Source organism: Podarcis pityusensis, assembly GCF_964106645.2.
Source record: "Podarcis pityusensis genome assembly, chromosome: 4".
NCBI classification, from domain to species: domain Eukaryota; kingdom Metazoa; phylum Chordata; class Lepidosauria; order Squamata; family Lacertidae; genus Podarcis; species Podarcis pityusensis.
In genome coordinates, this window is record NC_138027.1 from 67064193 (window position 1) to 67090871 (window position 26679).

The 26679-nt window shown below is 42.7% G+C and overlaps 1 protein-coding gene across 3 annotated transcripts; it reads right to left on the minus strand.

Annotated features, from left to right (window-relative positions):
- Positions 1–92: 92 nt before the first annotated feature.
- BMX (BMX non-receptor tyrosine kinase) lies at positions 93–25811 on the minus strand. Of its 3 annotated transcripts, none has more exons than XM_081002558.1 (19): positions 25776–25811; positions 22942–23098; positions 22695–22799; positions 21168–21249; positions 18178–18297; positions 15296–15357; positions 13340–13521; positions 12166–12228; positions 11815–11877; positions 10855–10909; positions 9014–9093; positions 8005–8132; positions 6452–6526; positions 6140–6308; positions 4492–4708; positions 4266–4330; positions 3156–3274; positions 1686–1843; positions 93–303 (listed from the first exon to the last, which is right to left on the minus strand). In XM_081002558.1, the coding sequence occupies exons 2-19, from the start codon at positions 23086–23088 to the stop codon at positions 229–231; spliced, it is 1965 nt and encodes a 654-aa protein (XP_080858684.1). In that variant the 5' UTR covers positions 23089–23098; positions 25776–25811; the 3' UTR covers positions 93–228. The 3 variants fall into 3 exon arrangements, with proteins under 3 accessions (XP_080858684.1, XP_080858682.1, XP_080858683.1); XM_081002556.1 differs by lacking the exon at positions 25776–25811 and adding an exon at positions 23812–23933; XM_081002557.1 differs by lacking the exon at positions 25776–25811 and adding an exon at positions 23640–23933.
- Positions 25812–26679: the final 868 nt, after the last annotated feature.

Consider the following 26679-nt stretch of genomic DNA (forward strand, 5'->3'; position numbering starts at 1 on the left):
CAGATCCTCAGCAGCCTTTAGAAGTGATAACAAAGCTGTAATCTGAAGAAGAAAAACAACCCATGAATATTTAAATAAAAATTCAATATGTGTTTCTCATGCCATTTCTTTTATTCATCTTTTAACCGTTTCACTGGTTTAATAAATCATTGGGGTAAGAGTTTCCAAACCAGATTTTAGAGATGGCATTAGCGCAAGGGCTCACAAAAGAAAAGGCTGGACAATCCTTCAGTGCTTGTCATCTTCTCTGTGTGGTTCAATGAGAGAAAGCAGATGGCAAAATGTGGGACGTTTTTCAGGCAGCTGTATGAAAAGGAGAAACCAACCAAGTCAGCGCCTGCCATTGATTGGTGGCCATTATTATTATTATTATTAACGTGATTAACAAATACAAAACACACAAAATCAACATGTAACAATAATTAAAACCAACATACAATAAAACACAGTATAGCAAGCAGAAGAAATTGGACTAAAAGATCTCCTCTAGCTGTGTAACCAAGCCATGGACATAACTGGGGCACCACCATCACCGAGAAGGCCTTGCCTTATATCACCACCCCATGAGTCACACCCACTGGGGGACCAAAAGGAGCCCCTCCACCCATCGCAAGGCCTTGGCTAGTAGGAACCTTAATATGTGGGGAACATTCCGTGCCACAGCATGAAGAACTTTGGAAGGTCATCTACATTTCATTTATTGTTTCGCCTTTGGAAACTTTTGTCAAACAAGCTCCTCTTTGAGCATGTGATGTTCCTTGCTCATCCTCATAGCATTGGTCTATCTAGCCCAGTATTGTGTACTCTGACTAAGAATGGGTCTCCAAGGTCTTAGGGAGAGGTCTTCCCAATCCAAAAGCTTGAGAGCCTTCATCTAAGAGGGTCTCGGGGATGAAACCTGGGTTGTTTTACATGCCTTCTGAACCTGAACAATCTCCAATGCCCACCACAAATGCGACCAGTCTGAACAGTACCTACGGTAAATACAGGTGCCATAATAATAAAACATGGAGTGTATTTTTGGATCAGTACCTATAAATAGTGCCTATGGCAGTACCACACACTCAAACTTTTGGAGCGGTGTTAAAACTTTTTTTCATAAATGGGGTCAGATGTGAAATGAAGGGTACACAGCTACTGATGCACTTAAGAATAAGGTTGACTAAATCAAAAGAGGTACACAAACACATTTTTTTTTGTAGGCATGCTAGGCTACAAAAACAGGACTACAGCTTTATTTTTCTACATCACAGGCTTCCTGTTTAAAAAGTCAAAGTAGCTTGTGTGTGTGTGTGTGTGTGCGTGCACTTTCCAGGGAAGGTAATGCTTCTCTTATTAATTTAAGCAAATCCTTTGACAAAATAATGCTTTTATGAAAACCATAATTGTTCAAGATTCCCTTCAGTTCTGATGTGTTATCATTTAAAGTCAGGCACCTTAGTCCAAACCACTGGACACACCTGGGACTCCTACACACTTAGTCTTCTCACTACAAAGGAGTCACAAGTTCTGTGCTTGTGCGGAGTTTGTCCTCTCCTATTAAAATAATAAGTGAGCCTTTACTGACAAGAGAAGGTCCAGGCGCAACCAGAGGCCTACAGCTGCAAAAGACAGCAATAGCAGAGGGGGGGGGGGGAGCTAAAATCACTTTTCTTTTTCAGCCTCTCGTGAACTAGGACACATACCTCATTCCAGCAGCTGTACATTATTTGATAAATTGCCTGGGAAGCCAACTGCGGGCGATAAAGCCGATAGCCAAGGCAAACCTTTTCAATCACTTGCATATTGTCATACTGCTCATAAGGTTGTTTCCCCAGAGTGAACACCTCCCACATTAAAATTCCTGTAGACATGTCCACAGAGTGGAGGAAAACAAGGTATTATAATGGTACATAAAACCCAGAAGGACATTACAAAATAAAAAAAGGTTGCTTCCGGGCAATCTGTTTATTGAGCATTCATGTGGATTTGTTGGCACTAAGTTTGCAGGCAGGTTAGGAGGACGTCTGCTGTTTGTTGAGGTTCCATTCCGATTTGTTTGCAGGGATGTTAGATGATGAGGCATCAAGCAATCATCATCTCCCACTTTTCATTGTGTTTCCCCCATCGCTTTCCTCATTGCAGAATGTCGTATTTTGTTTACGCAAGACCATTCAATCAACTTCAATTGTGCAACATGAATTTGCAAGGTGTGAGAATGAATCCCACCCCCAAATAGCAACAGCCTGGAAGCATCCTTATTTGTGTGACAGTTATTTCTTGATATAGGAGCATCATATTCTGCATAAGATGCCCATTATTTATTTCATTCCATTCATGAATCGTTTCTCATAAAATATCCCAAAGCTATTTCACAGTAAAAACATGATGAAAGACCAGCTGTATACTGAATTGCCTCTGCTGTTTAAAAACCCACAGCCTCTCTCGCTAATTTAAGTGTTTATAACTTGTTCTTGTTCCGTCATGCATTTTTTGTGCTACCAAGCTACTTCTCTTTGACTTCACAGCTACCTTTTTCTTTTCTTGAAAGTGCACTTGAAATATCCACAAGCCAAAAAGGGAGCATGTCAATCTCTGTGTGAACTGCTGGCAGCTGGTCCAAATGGGCAGGATGTGGAAAGGTGTGGCACAGTACAAATCGGCAACTGATAAACAGCATCATTGTACTAGTTGCTGCCACTCCTGAGAGGTATCCTTTCCTCTGCTTTTTGTTTAGTGCTGCTATGGCTCGGCAGAAGTGGTATCTAGATTTGATCATCTATCTGACTGCATATTTTTAAAAGACTGCTGTATTTCCAAAAGTGTGTTAACGCCCACGTTTTAATTGCTTTGTGACACTGAGCTATTTAATTAGGAAATAAAGCCAAGCTGGAGAGAAAAAGAAAGAGAACAAAGAGCTGTCCATGCATTTGGAAATATATTTCCTATATGGCAAAGAAAGTCCATGCAATACAGACCTTCACAATCTGGGCGTAATCCAACAGAGATGTGGCCTGCACAAGTCCTATTGGTTTCACTAGACGAATTCCTTAGGGTGCATTATATCATCACTCTGTGCCTGATCAGTCACAGGTCCATTTATTTAGATAAACGACATCTAAGGGCTTTTCTTCACTTCACATGTAGCATTTTCAATAGTTGCATTACATACTCACCAAAGGCCCACACATCCGATTTGCTGCTGAACTTGGTATAATGAAAAACCTCTGGTGCTGACCACTTCACAGGAAATTTAGTTCCTAAAGAACTCACATACTGGTCATCAAGCACATATCTATAAGGCAAGATTCACTTTTTAGGATTCACGGAGCAAAATGAAGGATCTATCCGAGTGACACCTCAGTTGAACCTACTCTGCTGAGATGTCTGCCAAAAACAACCAGATGGTTGTACCCAATGACAGGCCTATAACTAACCCATAACTAACTTAGATCCATTCATGTCAATAGGTTCACTCTGAGTAAAACTGAGCTGGCTACAACCCAGTAATACAAATATCAAAATATTGGTTATCAAATCACCCATCTATCCGTTTTTTGTAGAAGCTGGTTTGGACATGGAATGCGAAAAGAAAATTCACAACAACCTTCTGGCAAATGTAAAGTATGTTTCTTATAAACAATATCAATATGAAAACTTCCCAAGATCCTTAGATAACCACTAGCTTGAGGCTAGTTTAGGGATGGACAAATTCCCCCCCCCCGCCTTGCCCCCCAATAATTTACAGCTCACTATGAAGCAGAGATGTTTCTATTTTTAAAAAATCCATCTCAAAATAGTATTTAAAAATGTATTAATATTTTAAGAAGATTCAATCCATATTTGATACATAAGCCAGGAGTGGGATGAGGATTGCCAAAACATTTTTCAGGCAATCTCTGTATGAAGACAGAAAAAAAAACCCAACAACCCTGAGGGGGTTGTGCACTAAACACTCCCTTACTTCAAGAAGCAGTGGAGAAAGCAGCTTCTTTTAAAACAAACAAACAACCTCAAAACCTTGATTTAGCTGCTGTCTGTGATGCTGGTAGCAGTAACGAAACTCTGATCTTAGCCGCCCGGCCATGAGTTTCTTAACCCAGGATAACTTGACTGCAGTTTAGTTCCAGATTATTTGAGAAGGAAAATGTGGTGCCTTTTAGGTTATCATGAGAGCTGCCATTTTTGAATGTCTCGTTAATGTGTGTGTGTGTGTGTGTGTGTGTGTTTTTTTTTAATCAGCATTATAATATTTTCCCCCATTGAAGCTAAAGATTGAGACTTACCTTGTCATTCCAAAGTCGGACACCTTCACCGTAAGATCAGTATCAACCAGGCAATTTCTAGCAGCCTTTGCAGAGAGCACAAGAAACAAAATCAGCTTAGAAACAGATGTGATGCTGATCAGTGCTGTGAATCTCCTAAATCACCCCCCGCCCCCCAAACAACCACAGGTTGTTAAAAAACAAAAAAATCCACACCCATTCCAAGTTCTGCTTTCCAAGAACTTACCAAATCGCGGTGTATGAACTGATGTTCCTCAAGGAAAGCCATTGCTTCACAAACATGGTAGCACATCTCCATCAGTTGAAAGCGATGCAGCCCTTTGCCATGGGCTTTTAAGTAACTAAGCAAGCAGCCATTAGCCATGTATTCAGCCACTATGTAGATGGGATAGGTCTTTGTGCAAACACCATACAATTTAACAAGTTTGGGGTGATTCAGTTTCCTAAAACGAAGTACTGGATTTTAACACTTATATAAACATACACAGGGCACTTGCATGCACCTCCAAAAACCCATGCAATTATTGTCTATTCTCAGTCATCCCCCCCCCCCCCCAGAAGCTACATAAAGACATAATAATTAATAACACAGTGTAACGGCTGAGCGATACTAGTTGGATCAAAAATATAGTCAAGGAAGGCTTGACATGGCTAGTGCTTCAATAGGGATTGCAGTGCAAATATAAAACCCATATTGGCCAGAACATCCATTCATATCACAAATGTTTTCGTCTAAAGGAACACTAATCAAACAATATTGTAAATAACTGACAAAAATGCTTCTTCATATTAAAGGCATTGATAGGGCAGACAAAACCTATGATTATCTTAGTTATGTAAAGCGACCCCTGACCGTTAGGTCCAGTTGCGGACGACTCTGGGGTTGCAGCGCTCATCTCACCTTATTGGCCGAGGGAGCCGGCGTGCAGCTTCCGGGTCATGTGGCCAGCATGACTAAGCCGCTTCTGGCGAACCAGAGCAGCGCACGGGAATGCTGTTTACCTTCCCGCCGGAGTGGTACCTATTTATCTACTTGCACTTTGAGGTGCTTTCAAACTGCTAGGTTGGCAGGAGCAGGGACCGAGCAACGGGAGCTCACCCCGTCGCAGCGATTCGAACTGCCGACCTTCTGATCAGCAAGCCCTAGGCTCTGTGGTTTAGACCACAGCAAATCATATAATTTTAGAGTTGGAAGGGCCAAGAAGGTGATCTAATCCAATGCCCTGCAATGCAGTAATGTTTTGCGTAACATGGGACTCGAACCCACAACCCTGAGATTAAGAGTCTCATGTTTTGCTGACTGAGCTGAAGCTGAAATTATTGCATGAACGATACGGATGCTATGTCTACAGTTGTCAAAAAGTTTAAACAATACCCTTTGGAATATTTAACAGAGGCAATTAAAAATTAGGGAAAGGGTGCTTAAACACTTCACTCTGCCCCCGAGAGCTGCATATAGCCTGTCCCTTTCGTTTATTGAATTATTGCAAATGTTTTTATATCACCGTTCAACAAAGGTTCCCAAGGCAGTTTACATAAAAGGAAGTGGAAGAAAAATCTTAAAATACAGAAGACAAAAACTAAAAGGCTTCAAGATCTCAAAAGCCAAATCACTACAATAAGCAGGGCTCACATTAAGGCTGAAAGGCTTGGAAGAACAGGGCGCTCTTTGCCTGGTGCCAAAATGACAACAAAATAGGTGGAATTCTGTGGAGAGAACAGGTGCCACCACTGAGAAGGCCCTCACTGTGGCTGCCACCTCCATTGCTTCAGACAGGGCTGATACTGACTGTCAGAATGATCTCTATTGCAGTTCCTAATGTACAGGTAGGCACATATGGACTTAGTGTCACTTAGGGAAAACCCTTGCTTACATCATGGTTTCAGCTTCTTCCAAGAATTCATCTTCAGACATTGACCCTTCCTTGATCATTTTAACAGCAACGTATTTCTTTTTCCACTTTCCCACCTGCACCACTCCAAACTGACCACTCCCTATTTCCTTCAGCAAGACAATATCTTCACGCTTTAGCTCCCAGGGGCCTAAGTTTGATAGAAAGAGTTGTTATATTAGATCATATATATGTTGTTGTTTTTTGGTGTGAGGGTTTTTTGCTGTTGGAGAAGGGTTTCCTGGAAAAACTATTACTAATTTCCTACCACAGTCAAAAAAGGCTTTCCCCTACCTTTTCCCAAAGGTGCTGTGGATGGAACTTTGTTTGCTTTCGTGGAGACTGCATGTCGAAGTCTTGTAACTATACCTAGAAATTAAGTTCACCAAATATGGTAAATTTGCTGAGAAAGGGAACCTGTATCTTAAGACCTGCATGAGAGGCACTGCTGAACGTTCCATCTATAATCATGGCACACTCCATGGCAACTCATGACAGGGTCTTCTCAGTTATGAGACCCTGGATATGGAAATATGTCTGTCCCCTTTGTTGATGTCTTCTCAACTTCTCTTAAAGAGGTGTCCATTTTGTAGCTCAGTGGTAGACAGCATCTGCTTTGAATGTAGAATGTCCCAGGTTCAACCACTGGCATTTCTAAGTAGGGCTGGACTCCCAACTTCATCGTCCCTGACCACTGGCGGTGCTGACTGGGACTAGTTGGAGCTGAGGTCCAGTAATCTCTGGTAGGCCACAGATTCCTGATCCCTGATTTATGGGAATAAACATGACCTACTTCCAAGGGGGAAAAAATATTTACTGTGACTAAAATATGCAGATAATTGGAGAAATCAAAAGCTGTTGTCAAATATAGTTAATGTTCTTTGTCTACTTTTGCCTGGATCTGTAATAGTTATTATCATTTATAGATATAAAGGTAAAGGACCCCTGGACGGTTAAGTCCAGTCAAAGGCGACTATGGGGTTGCGGTGCTCATCTCGCTCTTCAGACCAAGGGAGCTGGCGTTTGTCCACAGACAGCTTTCCGGGTCATGTGGCCAGCATGACTAACTGCTTCTGGTGCAACGGAACACCGTGACAGAAGCCAGAGCGCACGGAAACGCCATTTACCTTTGAGCCACAGCAGTACCTATTTATCTACTCACACTGGTATGCTTTCGAACTGCTAGATTAGCAGAAGCTGGGACAGAGCAATGGGAGCTCACACTGTCATGGGGATTCGAACTGCCGACCTTCTGATCAGCAAGCCCAAGAGGCTCAGTGGTTTAGATCACAGCGCCATCCGCTCCCCTTATCATTTACACAGCACTTGAAGATGTTGGATCTTTCCATAATAAAAGAAAACAAATAAATAATTAACAATTTGCTGTCCTTTCTTGAAATTCAACATCAGCTGCCAGGAAGCAGCAACTGCACTGCCCAATGATAGGACCAGCAATGGTAAGCCTTAGTAGAATCTTCTCAGGCCGAAATTCTATGCCCAGTTTGCCTTGGAGTGAGCCTCACTGAACACAATGGGACTTACCTCTGAGTAAACATGTTTAGGCACTGCCAGTATTGAAATTAGGAAACTGAGGCTAAGAGAGAGCAGTTTGTTTATAAGTCTACCTAGCTAGTCAGAGAATGAAGTAAGATGAAGATTGGGAATTCCCAGCTCACACACTTAGACTACAATCACAAATACACCTAGCAGGGAGTAAGACCCATTGAACACAATGGAACTTACTACAGAGTAAACATGTGTAGGATTGTACTAAAAGCAAACACACACAATAGGGAAATTGACATTCATGAACACAATGCAAATCATGAAATGATAAAGTGATTTACCTGCTGAATTGTGCTGATGATAACGAATAAGCTCAGGAACTGAATCAAAACAGTAATTCTCAGCCAGGTAAAACTGTTTTTTGTTGTTTACATTGACATGGTAGTGTTTAACGATTCCTTTTTTATCTCTGGAAAAAATGAAGACAAACCATTCCAGCTAGCATAAGGAAAAGGAGAGGAATCTCTTAGAGGAGGGGTTTTTCAAAGCCCACTTGGGGGGGGGCATAACATTATTGAGGACCACCAGTGACAAAGTGGTTTTAGACAGAAATGGAGCTAGACATAATCACCTGGCTATTAAAGACATCATTCACTACTGATAACTAATCCCTTTGGTAACAGCTAAATTATTTGCTACAGCAATTCCCTTGTGGCAGAGTTCTATACAGTAGTTTAGCTTTCCTCAAGTTAAGTCTAGACATTGGTTCTGGAGGTATCATGACCTGGGCTGAATCTAGACATATATAAAAAAACACTGTGAGAATGCTTTTTTAAAAATTGAATTTCCCATTAGCTCACCATCGCCATCTAGTGTCACATTTGTATAATACACTTAAAACACACTTAAAATGTTCTATTTGCAGCTGTATAGCTGAGTCTTCAGCCTCTCTTTTTTTTTAGCAGAATTTACTGATCCAAAGGCTCTAAGTAGAGAGCGCAATCTGTTTTATATTTCCCCCTTCCTTCTGTGTCTCCAAGTGTTTCTGCTCATCTCCTGTAATTTCTTCTCCTTTCATGTGTGTAACTTTTAACTTATTTGCCACAAACTGTCAGTTCCTATCATACCTCCTAATTTCTCTCTCCACTTCCCACTCTCTCTGCCTGTTTCCCCATGAGCTTTAATATAGACAAGCACGTAGCACTGAAACCAGCCTTCAGAATAGGGACACTTCAATTTGAATTATATATGAACACAGATGCAATCTGAATCCAGAAAAAGCAAGTGTACAGATTGGTTAGGGTATACATTATATTGGAGGGGTATATTATATATACCTTGCCTACTTACCTGCAAGTCATGCTGAGTACAGATACAGTGTATTTTCCTGCATGGCTGGAATTACGAACCATGTAAGCCCCATCCTTCCCCTTTTAATAAAAACCAGAAGAGAACCTTTGTAGTAGTTGAGAGGGTGGATGCTCTGTTGGTTTCATAAAATGTGAAGCCTGTTTCATTGATATACACTCGTACCTTGGTTCTCGAATGCCTTGGTACTCGTATGTTTTGGCTCCCGAACTCCAAAAACCGGAAAGTAAGTGTTCCGGTTTCAGAACGTTTTTCGGAAGCCGAACATCTGACGGGGCTTCCGCTTGTGTGCAGGAAGCTCCTGCAGCCAACTGGAAGCCGCGCCTTGGTTTTTTAACGTTTCAGGAGTCAAACAGACTTCCGGAACGGATTACGTTTGAGAAGCAAGGTACGACTGTATTAGAGATGTTCTAAAAGTGCATCAAACTATGCTTTTGTATAGCTCCTTGCCAATCACCAAGGGTCAGTGCAAGCAAACCATACGTAAGGACGGACATCACCAACACACTGAGAGGCAGCTGACATGCTTATGTACATTGTTCACCCTACACACATATAAAAAAAAAAGTTCTGAAAATGCTTTTTTAAAAAGCGTTTTTAAAAATACACTGAATTTTCCATTAGTCTCACCATCGCCATCTAGTGTCACATTGTATTTTGCACTTAAAACGTTTTATTTGCAGCTGTATAGCTGAGTCCCATGACTCCTTAATTTGCACCAGAAAAAAAAATATTGAGGGGGGTAGGCACAGAATGGAAGACATTAATTGGGAGGAGGGCTGGAAAGATCTTAGCCCTCTGAAAAAGAAATAATAGCATAGCCGCCCATCCTAAACACATTTCCTCTGAATTCAGTTTGTGATCTAATTATAATGTTTATGCGGAAGAGTTCATTTTCTTCAGGTACTCGCTGGGGTCCATTAATGGAGAGGCAGGAGGGGAGTCAGCTGCTTGTCTCATGAGTGTTCAACTCCCTCTTGATGCCCTCAAATTTTAAAGTTAACACTAAATGAGTATTTTGAGTTGGCATCTCTTCCACTACAGTTTTCTAATTCCAGGAGTGTCAGCGCCATTAAGTAGACTTGTTTTACTCTCATTGTGAACAGGCAGGTGTGTGGCAGTGATGGGGGTTCTGATTGGGAGCACAGCCTGATCTAGCCTGGCCTCTCTACATCTGCCGTCAGAAGAATTAGCTATGCAGTGTGAAGCTGCACAACAAACGGCGTGTATAGTTTGGCCCTTGATAGCTGCCTTGAGTATCATCAGGGGAAAAGGTGGGGTATAAAATATATAACAGCAGCAGCAGCAGCAGCAGCACATAAGAAGGCAGCAATTTCGGTTCCAACCTCAACTTTGGCACAATCAGTGATGTTTCCGTTCTGCTGAAGTTCTGTTTCTGCCAAATACTACATTATCTATCTCACTGCATGCTATTTAACATAATATAAATCATTCTTTTCATATGCTATGGATTTAATGTAAACAATGACATAATTGTTTCCATGCCATTCACTTTGATGTAAAGGAAATGTTGAAACTCTGTATAAAGAAAGTCATTAATGGCGTATTGGTTGTAGGCTATATCTATATCTATATCTATATCTATATCTATATCTAAATGTTGTGAGCGAATACCAATTGTATTCACTGGATTGATTTTCATTCCAGATCTGGGATAAAAATGTGAAAAACGGCAATTTCCACTTCCGTTTCTGATTTCTCTGACACTCCCAGCCTGCACTATTTCAAAGGAAGGAAGCGAATGCTTGCAGCTAAAGGCAATGCATAAACCTAATAAATGTGTAGGAATTTTTAAACACTACCTTCTGCTGCAGCAACTGTTCTGCTTGGGCCCTTGAGAGTTTACCAGCATACCAACTGCAACAAAAGAAATTGCTAACATATTACATTCACAGCACACAATTATTCTGTAATTGCATTATTATGGAGTAACACTTTCATTATTTGAACGAGGATTGGAGAATCTCTCCCGCACAATGAGCATGCCATGGAATAAGGTTATCTGATAAATCACTTAAAGAATATGTTCATGTTGTTAAGCATCCCATGGGACAGGTTAAAAAGTTCTGAAACTCACTTTTAAAACCCTCACATATTTACTAAGCAGTGGCTGCCATATGCAGTTTCTAAGTAAATACTTCTGTGAAACCTTTACAGGCTTAAACTCCCTTGAAAATGAATTTTCAATTACTACTGTAGCATGGATGATTGCTGCCCCATTTATTTAATGCTGGTACCACAACACACACACACACACACACACACACACCCCACAGAGAACATATGTATACATCGTTTCCCCCCACCCCCAAATGCTTCACGAACATTATCTCATAAATCCTTACAATAGACTTCTTCCTAATTGCTGAAAAGTGCCTCAGCAGTCCTTACAACAGAGTATTGCTATCTACATGTTGCAAATGTTCAGATGAGATGGGAAAATGACAGCTTTTCTAGCACCACCTAAAAAGATTGTGACTGGTCTGGGGTGTGTGGGGGTGTAATGGGAGATTTGGAACAGCCTTTAGATGGAGGAGGAAGAGTGGGATGCAAACACAACAAACAGTAATAATGTTTGCACAGACAGAAGCATGGGGAAGCTGGCAGCAGCAGTAGTGCTGTGTATATCAGTGCCAGCAGGATAGGGCATTTATATCTCTGCTTGCCTATCCTGTAGTAAAGGTCTTCCTCCACTGAATACTTAAACTAATGCATTGCGCACCGCCATCCCAATGATCAACCACACCCAATATCCGCCTCACTCATTATTAGCAATGCTTTCCTCCTCTTCAGTTGATGACGCTTTAGCTGTATCGACACTTCTTCTGTGAATGCAAAAATAGCACAATGAGTTCTCCATTTACTCCCCCGGTCGTCAGGAGAACTGCAACACTGATATTAATCTACACCTAGGCGATAGTGAGCCAGAAAGACCACAATCTGACTCAGAATAGAGGCTGTTTCCTATGTTCCTCACTGAATCTGAGGGAGTTGAACAACATCTGTAGGAGCACAGCTAGTCACTCCTGATTTCACAGGATAAATATATGGATTCTCTCGTTGGTATATTCAGCATAGAATATAGAAGTCAGAATGGATGGATTGTGATTTACCCTGGTTTTTCAGTGGCCTGGGATACCTCCTTCAAATAGGCACAGGGTGCAAAGCCCTCATTTCTGCAAATGAAAAATACAAAAAAAGTTATTTTTTAAAACCTACATGAAGCACTTGGAAGGAAGACGATGAGCAATAAAACGAAACAAATAGAGACCAGGTGACATGAAGTTGCCATGTGTTTCTGTTGGTACTGCATGATAATTGGTGCCTTCCATCCATGTGGGATCAGGGGCAGCAATGTGGTTGGTGGATAGTCATGGTGTTGCTAGTGTCTTTGTGGAAGTGGGTATCATAATTGGTTTATTACCTCTTTATTATGATTGGGCTTTTCACATTGCTGCTGGGACAACATCAATGTAAACTCTGGCATAACAGCAGATTACCGTATTTTTCGCTCTATAAGACGCACCAGACCACAAGACGCACCTAGTTTTTGGAGGAGGAAAACAAGAAAAAAAATATTCTGAATCTCAGAAGCCAGAACAGCAAGAGGGATCGCTGCGCAGTGAAAGCAGCAATCCCTCTTGCTGTTCTGGTTTCTGGGATAGCTGCGCAGCCTGCATTCGCTCCATAAGACGCACACACATTTCCCCTTACTTTTTAGGAGGGAAAAAGTGAGTCTTATAGAGCAAAAAATACAGTACTCCATTGGCTGATAGGACTGCACAAGTCAAAGTATGTGCAGCCAGCTAACCTCTCTGGCTCTTGCAATTTTTCCAATCTCAGAGAACTCCAATTCTTATACAAGCACTTTCCATGTTGTAGATGTAAGTAGATCATATGCACAAGTACTCATCACGGTTATTCATAAATAACATTTATGCTGTTTGTATGACAGCATACATATGGTTTCTCCCCATTTTATCCTCACAGAAACCCTGTGAGGTGGATTAGCTGAGAAGGACTTTGAATGAACCAAAGTCTCATGGAGCTTCTAGGCTGAGATTTGAACCTAGTCCAAGACCATCAACCGTCCATGGAAACATACTCAGTTCATGCACCATCTGAATTGATCATTAGACAAGCTTTAAACAAAATAACACAGTGGGTTTGTTTGTTAAACTGGGGTAATTCTTTGTTAGAATTCTTCCGAGTACATCGGCTAACAGAATATGAAAACTATACCTCAGTAATAAGGAAATCTCTCTAAACAAGGCAGAGGAAACTTACCCGTCCAAATCCTTCACGAGCCACCAATCAGGAGCCTCATCGTTCATAACATAATATTTATTGTTTCTCACAAGAGGAACATCAGAGTTTCCTTTTGGCTCATAATTATAAATAGCTACTGCTTCTTTCAGAAATGACTTGTCAAGCGTTTGACCTGGAGGTTGATGGTCGTACTCATTGTTCTGAAAGCCGGTAACATAAGATATGCCACACAGAGAATTTAGAGAAAGAAATCATTGCCGTTTCAACAACAACAACAAATTCCACAGCACTTTTCAAGTGTCCAGTGTACTTTACAAGCGTAACCTCGTTAATCCTTAAACTGTGGCTAAGGAAGTTCTTTTATCAACATGAACAGAAAAATCAGTATCTGTAATTTGTACAATTATAAGATGCCAACGAACTATGAACTAATCACTGACCTACAGCACCCTCCCCCACTCCTGTGTCTGCCCACAGCTGCATGTGGCCATTGGGAGTAAAAATGCTGCCCACTTCTGAACAATTTGGGACAAAGTTATCATGAGTGTTCCATGTATATGCAAAGAGAGTGCTAGGGGTTGAGAGTCACAGACAACTATTAAAACTGTATCCTGGGTCATCCTGTTTGCTGACTTGCCTGTACAGTCTAGAGCAGAAGTGAATCATCCTGTGCTTGCTCAACCAACCCTAAGCAAACAAGCTACCACTTGGGTTTGCAGAAGAGATGGCCTATGAATGACTACCATGGTCAGGGGGATCCAGTGCAAAAGGTACACCCTTCTGTTTAGGTTTAGGTCATTGACAGTTCACTGCATTTCTTTATGGAAATCCCATCAGAAACAACAAACCTATGGTTGTTGTGAGGCTATTGATTGCATATAAACAGGCTATACATTATACATCATAGGTCAGAGAATTGCTTTAAGCTGCTTAGAATCTCCTTGCAAAAAGTGTTAAATCACAAGCTGCCAAGGAGATAACATGAGAGTTGGGCCAGATGACCAGGCCAGATGACCGGTTGGGGAACTGAAAGGGGGAAAGCCCTAAGATCAAGTGCTGGTGAAAGCTGGAAAAAGGGAAGTGCCACCAGATGTTTCCTGAAAAGCCCTTAGACCTAGTGCTACTGAAAGCTGGAATGCTTGACAATGTGTGTGAAAGTGAAAGGACATGGATATTCTCAGTGGAAAATACTGAGCTGATATTAAATCCTGGTAGCAGGAGCTGAAAGTACAGAATTAGCCTTGAAATGGTCAAACCCAGTGAAAATCCTGTCTATGTATAGAGTTGGCACAGATATAATCTAAGATTGTATGTTTTGGCCTGGACATAGAGGCGGGTGAACTATTGGGGTCTCAGCAGACATTTAAGCTAGGATGCTGGCTCATGAAAACTGAGTAAATTGACTCAGTTTCAAGATTATTAGCAGAGTCAGAGCGTATGCCAGCTAAACTGACTTAATGGGGATGGGTCTGGTGGTCTTATCTGTGCTTGGCCAATAGAGATGCTAATTAGCTTGATATCACAAATGACCCTTTGTGGGGCTTGGCATAGATAGCTGTGGGGTTATAAAATCACACGTTCATGGCCATCTCTTAATAATCTGATTCTTGTGAGGAGTCCCCTTTTGGGAAATGTCTTTGTATGTGTAAGCATGTTAACTTTCTGCTATAACTTTCAAACTTCTTTACTGTTATAATTCTGAGATAAAATTCTCTAGTACCTATTCCTGGTGTGTTCTGATGTCTGAATAGCTTGGTCCAATCCCTTACAAGTTTTGAGAAGATGACCCTACATGAATATCCTTCACTGTTTACGTGATTAAAAAAAGTCTACTCTTTCCATCTGTTCCAAGAGAAATATGAGGCAAGGGCCCCTCTTCTTTCAAACAATTCCACATTGTTCCTCCTAATGGAAGCAGAATATCTAGAGTATAAACAATCCATATTCACTTTATTAAAGCAAAGCTTTATTCACCTGTGCTCCTGGTACCGGTGGAAGCGGTTTCACTGCACTGCTTGCACTGTGAAGAATGTAATCTATATCAAGAATTAAGGGGGGAAAGGCTGGGTGAAATTAATGCCCTGAATCTCCACTGACAAGCAGACTTTGGAAAACCCTTATCTGGCAGCTTTGTTTATTACCATAGGAGTGATGGACTAACCCAGAGTGGGCTGCATTGTTCCCTCATTACCTTCTGAGAGCAAAATCTGGTTGAAAACAGACTGTGGGGTTACAATGTGGACCTTGGTCAAATCCATTTATATTCCTACATTCCAAGCAAGCATGGTATAATGACCGCTCCCCGCTTAAAACAGGGGGCGCCCTTTGCGTGGACGCGCGCAGCCCCTAGATCTGGAGCTGCTCCAACAGCATAGGCTTGGTTTGCCTTCCCTCAGGTGGGATACCTGGAGACCTCCGCCTACCTCAGTCAGTTGTCCAATCCCACCTGGGGGAAGCGTTGCCAAGGAGACCAGGCCAGGTAGGGGAGGGATTACCTGCCCACACAATAGAGGGAGGATCTTACCTGGGAATCCTCACTTGGCTCCAGAGCTTCTCCCACCCTACCCACCCTCAGTTAATGTCTTATTTGCAGGTTAACTTTTCTTCACAGGTTTTGCAGGTTAACTTTTCTTCGCAGGTATGCGGGCGCTGCTACGTTAAGGTCGCTATTAAAGGGCCGGAAAGGAATTTCCCTGCATTGGCAGGTTTCGCCTTTCCCGTAGCAAAACGTCACAACTTTGGCGGTATCGGGCCTTGGGCGGAATCCTTTAGTCCATCTTCCTCTTTGCGGCGGCGATACCAGGGTTCCCCGTAAAAGGGGTTTCTGAAGGGAGGCTTTGACCGTACGCCGAAAGGTCGTCATTGCTCTCCCCTGCGGCGGCGGCGTAACGGGGGCGGCTATCTCTGCTTGAACATATGTTCTCCAGAGCCGGCCCATCCCCCCCCCACTGGATAACCCTGATGCTCCCTAGGTCCCCGACTGGGGAGGGAGAACGCCCAATGCCTGAGCCAAGGTCTACCCACATTTGAAATTTAATAAAGTTGTGGCCAATTTAATCCCATAGCACGTTGTCATGAGTCGTTATTCCACATGACGGGGGGACCGCGCGGGATCTGGGGACTCCGCCTGTCCACGCAAACATGCTTCTTTAAAAGCCTGAACTGTTTGAAAAAGGCAGTATATCAACTACATTATGCTGAAAACCTCAGAGTCTAAAGGGTGGTTGGGAAAAGTTCCTTCCTGCTCATCTAACTGTACAAATTAACTGGCAAACAAAACAGTGATGTTTTGTGCCAAGAACTCGGACGGAGAGCAATATTTGCATGTAGATAGTTTGTTTTGGAAATACTTCAGCTCACTGACATTTGCAGCTTTGTAAAAACAACAGGACATTGCTTATTTCTTTTCCAGCAAATTTGCTGTGGTTCCCCCCTCACTGTTGGGAAAGGCTCAGTCTGAGCAGTTTTACTTCCATCTGCAAGCGGGTTGCTCTTCTTCAAATAAGCACATATGGTAGGGCAGGCACCCCCAAACGTGGCCCTCCAGCTGTTTTGGGACTACAGTTCCCACCATCCCTGACCACTGGTCCTGTTAGCTAGGGATGATGGGAGTTGTAGTCCCAAAACAGCTGGAAGGCCGAGTTTGGGGGTGCCTGTGGTAGGGGGAAAACTAGGCTTGATTGATTGATTGATTGATTGATTGGTTGGTTGGTTGGTTGAATGTATGGAGCAGGAGCATCCAATCATGTAAACCCCCACCTGCAATCTGAAATTATACACCCCAGATACAGAGGGCGGTACAGCATTTAACCAAGTTATACTCAGAGCAGACCTACTGAAATTAATGGCGCTAACTTAGTCATACTAAAAGGCTCAGGACCGCAATACCTTAAGGACCATCTCTCCCCATACAAACTGACCTAGACGCTGCACTTGTCATCTAATAATATTAATAATAATAATAATAATAATAATTCATTTATACCCCGCTCATCTGGCTGGGTTTCCCCAGCCATTCTGGGCAGCTCCCAACAGAATTAAAAGCACAATAAAACATCAAACATTAAAAACCTCCCTAAACAGGGCTGCCTTCAGGTGTCTTCTAAAAGTCAGGTAGTTGTTTATTTCCTTGACAACTGATGGGAGGGCGTTCCACAGGGCGGGTGCCACTACCAAGAAGGCCCTTCTCTGTGTCCCCTCTCCCTGAGAGGTTCGGAGGGTGGCAACATGAGAAAGGACCTTTTCTACGGTGGCTTCCTGGTGCCATTGGGACTGTTATGATTTTTTTTCTGTGACTGTTTTATTGTTTCTTATTATTGCATTATGTCAATTATGTTTTTAATGTTGTACACAGTCCTTGGATCTTTGCATGAAAGGGTGGAATATAAATTGAATAAATAATAGATCATAATAATTTCAGTGGGCTAAACTGAGTTGAATGTCACCCATAATAATTACTCACACCATGCATTTAAATCACTAGGACAATACTTTAAACACTTATGGTGGTTTTCCTCAAAGAATTATCGGAGCTGTGGTTTGCTAAGGATGCTGAGGGCTGTTAAGGAAACCTCTATTCCACTCCAAGAACTACAATTCCCAGAGTGCTTTAACAGTCAGTCACTCTTCACGTGGGCTTACTGTTACTGATATCTTTGTTGCTTTTATTGCAAAATTGTGGTTTTGGTCTGTATACTCCATTGTGATATTTTATATGAAAGGGCAGTTTGTAAAAAAAAAGAAAGAAATGGAAATGCCTAGGAAAATAAAAATTAAATAAATAATATTGGAAAGGGCACAAAAAGTCTCAAATTTCCATTGTACGAATGATAGAAAGAGATGAAACAACACATTACACTTTCCCCAGATTATGCATCCAGGAGCCGCTTTGCAGGTTTGATTGCAGCACAGGAACTTCCCGTTGGAATAGAATCTGCTGTGGTACTTGTTTAGTAAATCTGTATTGCCCAGAATCTCTGGAAAGCATAGAAAACAGAGGAGGTGGGGGGTGGCAGGGGAGAGAGAGGAAGAGACTGAAAATGTTTCTGCTATAAAACAATATAGACTAATAGCTCAGATGTAGGGCCAATTCACATGGACAAGGTGCGAATGCTGAGAATATGGACTGAGGTCAGGGCTGGCCCTGCCATTAGGCAGATGAGGCAAAAGCCTCAGCAAGCAAATGTTCAGGGATGGAAACCAGTGGTGAGGTCATAGTGGATAGGGCTGTGGTTGCCCCAGGGCCTAGCCTGCACCTCCTAGGTTGCTACACTCAGAAACAGTGGAAGATGTTGTCCTGCTGCAAGTCTTGAAGTAAGATGCAGCTGGGGGTCTGGTCAACTTTTGCTCATGGAACAGAAGGGACTCCATTTTGGTTTTCGGCTGAGGCTGCACAATATTGTGGACCAGCCCTGACTGCGTGTATCAGTGCAGTGATAACTGTACTAACAGTTTAGAAATGGTTAACACTGCGCTTCTATACACGTTCTGCTCAAAAGGAAGCTTCAATGGGACTTATTCCCAGGTCAGCAGATACGGGATTGTAGCTTTAGCCTCTGGCTCAGAGCTCCCGAGTCCTCTGTTACTTTAAAGCATTTATATACCACTTTACATCACCTTAAATTTCAAGGATAATGTACAGCATAAACATAAAATAAGACACTAAAACAAAAGTAAAAGCAACAGATAAAATCCGACATATATATATATATATATATATATATATATATATATATATTGCACATACTGAACTTCAACCTGAGCTGGAATTCCTCATTCTCTTGCATGAAGGGGGCAGTTTTGCACACATAGGGAGATGCCTTATTTACGTGTGTGTGTGTCTGTGTGTGTGTGCGTGCGCCTTCCAACAAGCCTTTTAAATCGAGATCTTTCCCAGCCTGCATCTGTATTTGAATTGTTTCAAAGGTGTTTGTAAAGACATCCCGTCATTTGTTGTTTGGTGCCCTGGGCATCTTTGGGGGGGGGGGGGGGAAGCAGGGTAAAGATTGAATGAATAAATACCAAGTCAGAACATTGATCCATTGGGCTTAGGCAGGGGATACCTCCAGCCCTACCAGAAAATACTGGGGCCGTCTGAATGCAAAGCAGATGCTCTGGGCCTTCCTTATGAAGCTTTCTGCTTCCACTGGAATTAACAGGGGAGCTGTGTGTGTGTCCATCAGCCCCCAAAATGTCAAAGAAGCACTGACGTTGAACTTGTGGCGTAGGCGTATACACTATGTGTGCTAAAAACCAGAGCCGTAGCTAGGTGATCTTGCGCCCCTGGCAGAACCATCAAGCTTGTGCCCCTAAAGGTAAAGGGTAAAGGGACCCCTGACCATTAGGTCCAGTCGCGGACAACTCTGGGGTTGCGGCGCTCATCTCGCCTTATTGGCTGAGGGAGCCAGCGTATAGCTTCTGGGTCATGTGGCCAGCATGACTAAGCCGCTTCTGGCGAACCAGAGCAGTGCACGGAAACACCGTTTACCTTCCCACCAGAGCGGTACCTATTTATCTACTTGCACTTTGACGTGATTTCGAACTGCTAGGTTGGCAGGAGCAGGGACCGAACAACGGGAGCTCACCCCGTCACGGGGATTCGAACCACCGACCTTCTGATTGGCAAGTCCTAGGCTCTGTGGTTTAACCCACAGCGCCACCCGCGTCCCTTAGATTGTGCCCCTAGCCACAGACAAATTGGCTCTTCTTTCTGCCTGTCCTCCGACCCCGACCCCTGCATCCATTCAATTCCTCACACACTTCACCTTGTAATGAACTCTTTTTTTTTGTAATGAATTCTGATTGAAGGAAATCGAAACAGAGAGAGGACACCAAGATGGGGAAGGCTGACCTAGATGACGGTATATAGGCATCTCCCCACTTACGCACGGGTTAACTTCCGGGCCCCTGCGTGCATAAGTGAAGTCACATAAAGTGGGGAGCACCCCACTTTAATAGGGAGGAGGGCATGGGAGTCAGCTCCTTGGAGCCAAGGTTCCTTCACGCCCCCTATAATATTTGAGGAGGCCACCCCACCCCCAGTTACTGGGCATTGCCATTCAATTAGCAAGCATGCACTCTATCTTGATTATACAGGGTGGTGCTTACCTGCCCCCCCCCCATATATTTTATTCAACTTGGCACCCTTGAAGGAGGGTGTGCAAGAGGAAAGAGAGAGAGAGAGAGAGAGAGAGAGAGAGAAGTGACAAGTGACTAGGCAGGCTGGACAGGGTGCCCAGCGGAGGGTCTCAGTAGCCGATTTTGCAGGGCCCCCCCACCTGCACCCCTGGCAGGGGCCCACCTCACCACCCACTAGCTACGGCCCTGGTAAAGGCTAGGCAGCCACCATAAAACACACATGCCATTTAGATAGTTGCAAAAATTAGTTTTCAATTTCAAAGCGGCTAATCTGCTTTAAAAAAAAAAAAAAAGTTCAGTTGGTTTACTGAACTCTGAAAGCCTCCCACAGTGTTTTCTTCTTCAAGCTGTTCTGTAAAGAGCTTTCTCACAAAGGCACTATCAATTTCCTTAAGTCAGCCAAGTTTCATTATGCTACAGTGGTACCTTGGGTTACAGATGCTTCAGGTTACAGACTCTGCTAACCCAGAAATAGTACCTTGGGTTAAGAACTTTGCTTCAGGATGAGAACAGAAATCGCACGGCGGCAGCAGGAGGCCCCATTAGCTAAAGTGGTGCTTCAGGTCAAGAACAGTTTCAGGTTAAGAACGAACCTCCGGAACGAATTAAATTCTTAACCCGAGGCACGACTGTATTTGGATTGGAAATCCTTTCAGGTTAGCTGTGAAACGTTAAAGAGTCCTCAGAGTCTGATGAAACAGCTTGTTACCTTTATGCAAAGCTTCCAGCCATCGGCTCCGGCTCTCTTCGTTTGCAGAGAAAACATACAGGAGGCCACCTTTGTACACAATCTATGCATAGGAGGAAACAGTTTTGGTGTTACTGAGCACTAAAATAAACAATGCACTGCTGGCCTGCCAGATGCTGGTGTATTTCATGCGTGATATGGGAGAAACCAGTATAATTTCAGACACTGCCATGTGCAGAGAGTTATAAATTACAGTGCATGGCGGGGGAGGTAGATGAATTAATTCAAGCTGTGCATACAACAGATTTGAATGTGTATATTTGGGAAATCAGTCTGAGCTGGGTTTAGATCTGAATCCAGAATCAATATCAACAAAAATAATAATAATAAAATGATAAGACACAATAGGAAAAATATTATCAGCACAAAAATTCAAATAAAACAAAAACATGTCACCAAAAAGCCGTGTTACACTCAGCATTTATCATAATAACAGCAGAAGTGAGTTTAAAACCGCTCCCTGTGCCTCAAAATCTCTTTCAAAGCATACTTTGCAGCAAAGTGTTATCTGGGTAGGAACAAGACAGGCCACTGCCCTAAAAAGGGTGTTCCAAATATAGAAGTTCTGTGGAAACCAAATAATTCATCTCCTAGATGATGTTAATTTTTTGGTCATTTCCTCCGAATCACAAGTCATTTGGTGCATTGAAAATGTAAAACACACCAGGAAGCACCCACCAAGCAAAACTCCAAAAAGAGAGATCTTTCTGCATATTGTTGCATGCCATCCCAGTTTCCAAGCAGTGCAAGGTTCCAGGTGCTTGCCCTCAGTTCAGTTTCTCCCGACTGAGGGAAAACGGAGACTGTGGTGTTTTTAGGATGTATGGTTTATTTATACATATATACACAACCTGAGCCTACAATGGAAGGGCTAACGGCATTAACACCCCAAGAAGGTCTTTCTTCTTCCTCGGATTCAAACAGGAATCAGGCGTGACTCTGTCTCTCCCAATTGCCCAGCCTGCTGCCTGCCCCTTCTCCTTTCTAGCTCTCTCTTTTCCAACTCTCAGCACTGGCCTTTGCCTACCAGTGAGTTGAAGGAAGATGGCCCACCTATTTGTTATCCAGCACAGAGCCACTTCTTTTGTTACCTCATTGGCCCATACTTAGGGGGCCATTACCTCACTAGGAAGCTAGCCTGGCTATTCCAGGAATTGAATCCCTGCTGGACTCAGGAATTAAAGGGGCTCAGGCTTACAGTCTACCCACCCTAAACTCATAACAACACACTTGCCAAACATCTGATAAAGGCTTCCTTTCAGTGTTGCTACATTTGAGTTATTGGAGGAGATGTTTTTTCAAGATATCTGAACAAGTATACCAAGCCACTGAAGGAGGTCTTTTGGCTGAAATGTCTTGGGCCACCAGTACATATTCAACAACATGCTGAGGCAGGGTTTTCTCTTTTTGGAGGGCATTCAAACTATAGGCACCATCCAGCAAAATATGAATTCACTACCGAAAATATTTTATTGTGTACAGTTTTACCTGGAAGGGATACTGCCGCTCTGGCGGGGCTGGTTCATCTAGATTCACTTCCTCTGCACATCGAATTTTCTTAATTTCTATTGACCCTTTTCTGGTTCCTTTTTTCTAAGAACATAAAAGGAAGTAGGGAGAAAGTTCCCAACACCCATAAGAAGGAATACATAACATGAAAAGGCGTTAGCCAGAGGTTGAATACCCAAGAATCTCTTACCCGCTTACACTGCATTCTAAGAAATCTATTTCTCACCTCTTTGTCATATTCATAGTAGGAAAGGCTTGTTTTCGTAAGAACAAAGAGTCGTTCTTTGTAATTATTTGGAGATATTTTTTTCTTTTGCTGAGACTTCTTCATCAGCAACTCTTCTAGAATGATTCTGTTCTCCATGGTTTCCATTTTACGGTCACTAAAAGAGCAGGAAATGTTCCAAGTTAGAGAGCACCAATTAACCAACTGCAAAACTGAATCAAATTTGCAATTAAAATAATTCAATGTCAAATTTGAGTCTAGAACATAGCCCTTGATACATATTATTTACCTACTCTCAAAATAAACAGCAACATAGAAACATTAGTTCCTTTGACTAAAATATAATGCTGGTAAATAGTCCCATTTATTCCAGTGGATCTTGACTTTCAAATAGGCACATTTATAAATATAACCCAAGCAAAATTATGTGCAAGATGGCAATTCTGAAGCAAAGAATCCAACAAATTAAAATGAGCAACAAAAGGAAACATCGGTATATTTCCTAGATTGTACAGACCTAAAGAACGCTCCCAGGCTTAATCCGCAAATATCACTGGAAATGTCAAAAACGTAAGTTGCACTTATTTTAAAAAGGTCATATGCGTACAGGAATACTAAAAGACAGTAGAATTCATTATGTGATGCCATAATGTGTACAAAATAATAATACTAATAAAATAAGAAGAAATGAGGCTTACCTCAACAAGGCACTTCCTACAGAGACAATATTCCTCTTCTCATGATGGATTCAAGAGGAACTATCCTTCTCATTGCTTCTTTTACATATTTACCAAATATAGGAATGTCTTTCAGATGTTATTTGCATACAACTCATATTGTCCAACATCCTATTTCCCAGTTATAACACACCTGTCTCTTGTTAGTTCGTCCATTTTTTATACTAAGAAAAATATTTTCCAATGAATTGTTTGGGGTACGTTTTCACAAAGCGACACAACTGGAGTTTTTACTGCTTGTCTTCCACTGTGGGAATGAATGCCCTACCGGTGCAAATGTGATAGTCTCTCCCCCCCCCCCCCCCCGAAATCTAGATAATTGAAGTTAGGACTGATGCACCAGACAACACTCTCCCCATTTTGATTTTCACATGTGTAGTGCTTTTAAGGAAGATTGAACTATTTCCTAGGTATAAATATTAATTATGAGAATTATTTTTTTTTTAATTACACTCATTGATCTTTCTTTTGTTTCTCCTTCCTACTTCTCTGCTATCTTTCTTCTAGGGCACTTCCACCATAGCTGTCAAGCGTCCCTTATTTGGCGGGACAGTCCCTTATCCCAGTGCCATGTCCCGCTGCTGTCCCTTATTGATGATGTCCCTTAAATTTCCCGGGTTTCAAAGGAAGCAGCTCCTCTCCCTCCCTCCCTGCCAGCCAGGGAGGAGGGAGGCTCCAACTGTGTTACTTGGCTGCGTTGCTCACCCAATAAGAAGTCTAAGAACGACTGGGGGAGTGGAGCTTGCATGACTTGTGCTGATCAAATCGGCTGCATTGCCTGGGAACTCGCCTTTGCTCAGCGCTTCCCAGCGGAGAGGTGACGGTGGTTTTCCTTGAGGCTTGAGGCTTCGTTTGGCTGCTGGCTGGGCTTTCTGCCTTTGGCTCAGAGGGGCTCAGAAGTTGAACATACCTGTGCCCAGAAAATCCCTTATTTTGGCTGCTGATCCCTTATTTTCGAGGCTGCTGGTCCCTTATTTTGAAATCTGTAAGTTGACAGCTATGCACTTCCACACAGCTGTTTATTGTGGATGTGGTGCTGCTCAGGCATGCATGTTTTGTGTTGCATCCACACAACACCATCCTCATCAAAATCGCACCCCATATTTTCCCGTTTAATCCAGTTTGATCCAGGCTTCCCAGAAAACCTGATAAATTGGGGGGGGGAACCCCACACTTAGGAGGAATGGTAAATTTGGTTTAAATTGGAAGGAGCGGGGAATACAAGGTGGCATTTTGATTAAGAATGTACCATGTGGACACTGGAAAAAATTCCACTCATGAGCAGCACTAAATTCACAAATTAGCTCCTTCCAGCTTCTGTCTCATTTTGTAGTTCTTGGAGTTTCCATAGTTCTAAAGACATCGTTTCCTCTTGTACCCTGTTACACTTCCTTTCCTCCAAGCAACCAGGATGCAGCTTTCCTCTGTTGGGTTATTTTGAAATCAGATACCGCTTCAGAACTGTTATAAGGAAAAACTGCTCTGGGGGTGCTCAGGGAACAGTTTTTTTCTTTTAACAAAAGTAATTTTGCACAAATACTACTACACAGTAAGTATGTGGTATGTTAAAAATAAATACTGTATTTTTCGCCCCATAGGACGCACTTTTCCCCCTCCAAAAATGAAGGGGAAATGTGTGTGCGTCCTATGGGGCGAATGCAGGCTTTCGCTGAAGCCTTGAGAGCACCGACCCCTCTCGCTCTCCAGGCTTCGCACAGATCTCCACAAGCCGTGGGAGCCCGCACCGGGCTCCCACGGCTTGCGGAGAGTTGCCTGCATGCTGAAGCCTGGGCGCGCTGAGCTAAGCACGCCCAGACTTCACGCAGCACCGGGCTCCCACGGCTTGCGGAGAGTTGCCTGTTCTGGGGGCTGGGGTTGGGGGAAGCTCGGGCTTCCCCCGCCCCAGCCCCGCGCCTGGGGGGGAAATAATTCCCCCCCTTAATTTCCCCCCCAAAAATCTAGGTGCGCCTTATGGGACGGTGCGTCCTATAGGGCGAAAAATACGGTAAATCTCATCCCATGGCAAATGTAAAATGTGAAAACTTTGCAGAGGTGAAGTCACCGTATTGTTAACTTGCAGTGTTATGGCATACATACCTATTCAGAAGCAAATATTTGTGTTTAATGGAGCTTACTCCCAAATGGGTGTAGTGGCTGTAAGCTTGCAGTAATCAAACCAGATTAAGATTGGAGATGTACTAATTTGCAGACCGGGTTCAGGGGGTGGGGACACACACACCCCAAAAGGCAGAGTCCTTGACAGGCCCATGCATAGCTTATCTGAGGCCTAGGGCAGCAGTCTTGTTAGAATAAAGTTATAAACTCAAACAAAAAATGAGGGAAACCCTGTCCCGCCCTACAAGGCTCATGTCAAGTGTAGGCCTACCTGGCTGCCCGTTGTCCCCCACCCTGGCCTGATCCTTGATACTGTGGTACCTCGGGTTAAATACGCTTCAGGTTACATACGCTTCAGGTTACAGACTCTGCTAACCCAGAAATAGTGCTTCAGGTTAAGAACTTTGTTTTAGGATGAGAACAGAAATTGTGCTCCGGCGGCGCAGCAGCAGCAGGAGGCCCCATAGGCTAAAGTGGTGCTTCAGGTTAAGAACAGTTTCAGGTTACGCATGGACCTCCGGAATGAATTAAGTACTTAACCCGAGGTACCACTGTAGTACAAAGATGCACCACTATGGTTAATGGCAGTTACTGGAAGAATAAGAAATCCAGATAACAAACTTTTTTATTATAAAATAATGGAAATGGTTTGTTGAATATTTATAGAAAAAGATATAAACAGATAAGAACATTGGCAGGATTATTGTAATAACCTGCAGTTTCATAAGAGTACGTATTTAAAGTAGATGAATAAATGAGCCAAGTTAAGTTAATCTGGACATGCAGGAGATATTAAAAATAAATTTTAAGGAAACGCAGAAAGAGGGGGAAGGAAGTCAAGTTTTGAAATGTTAAAATGATTGTAAAATTAGTGTAATGTATAAAT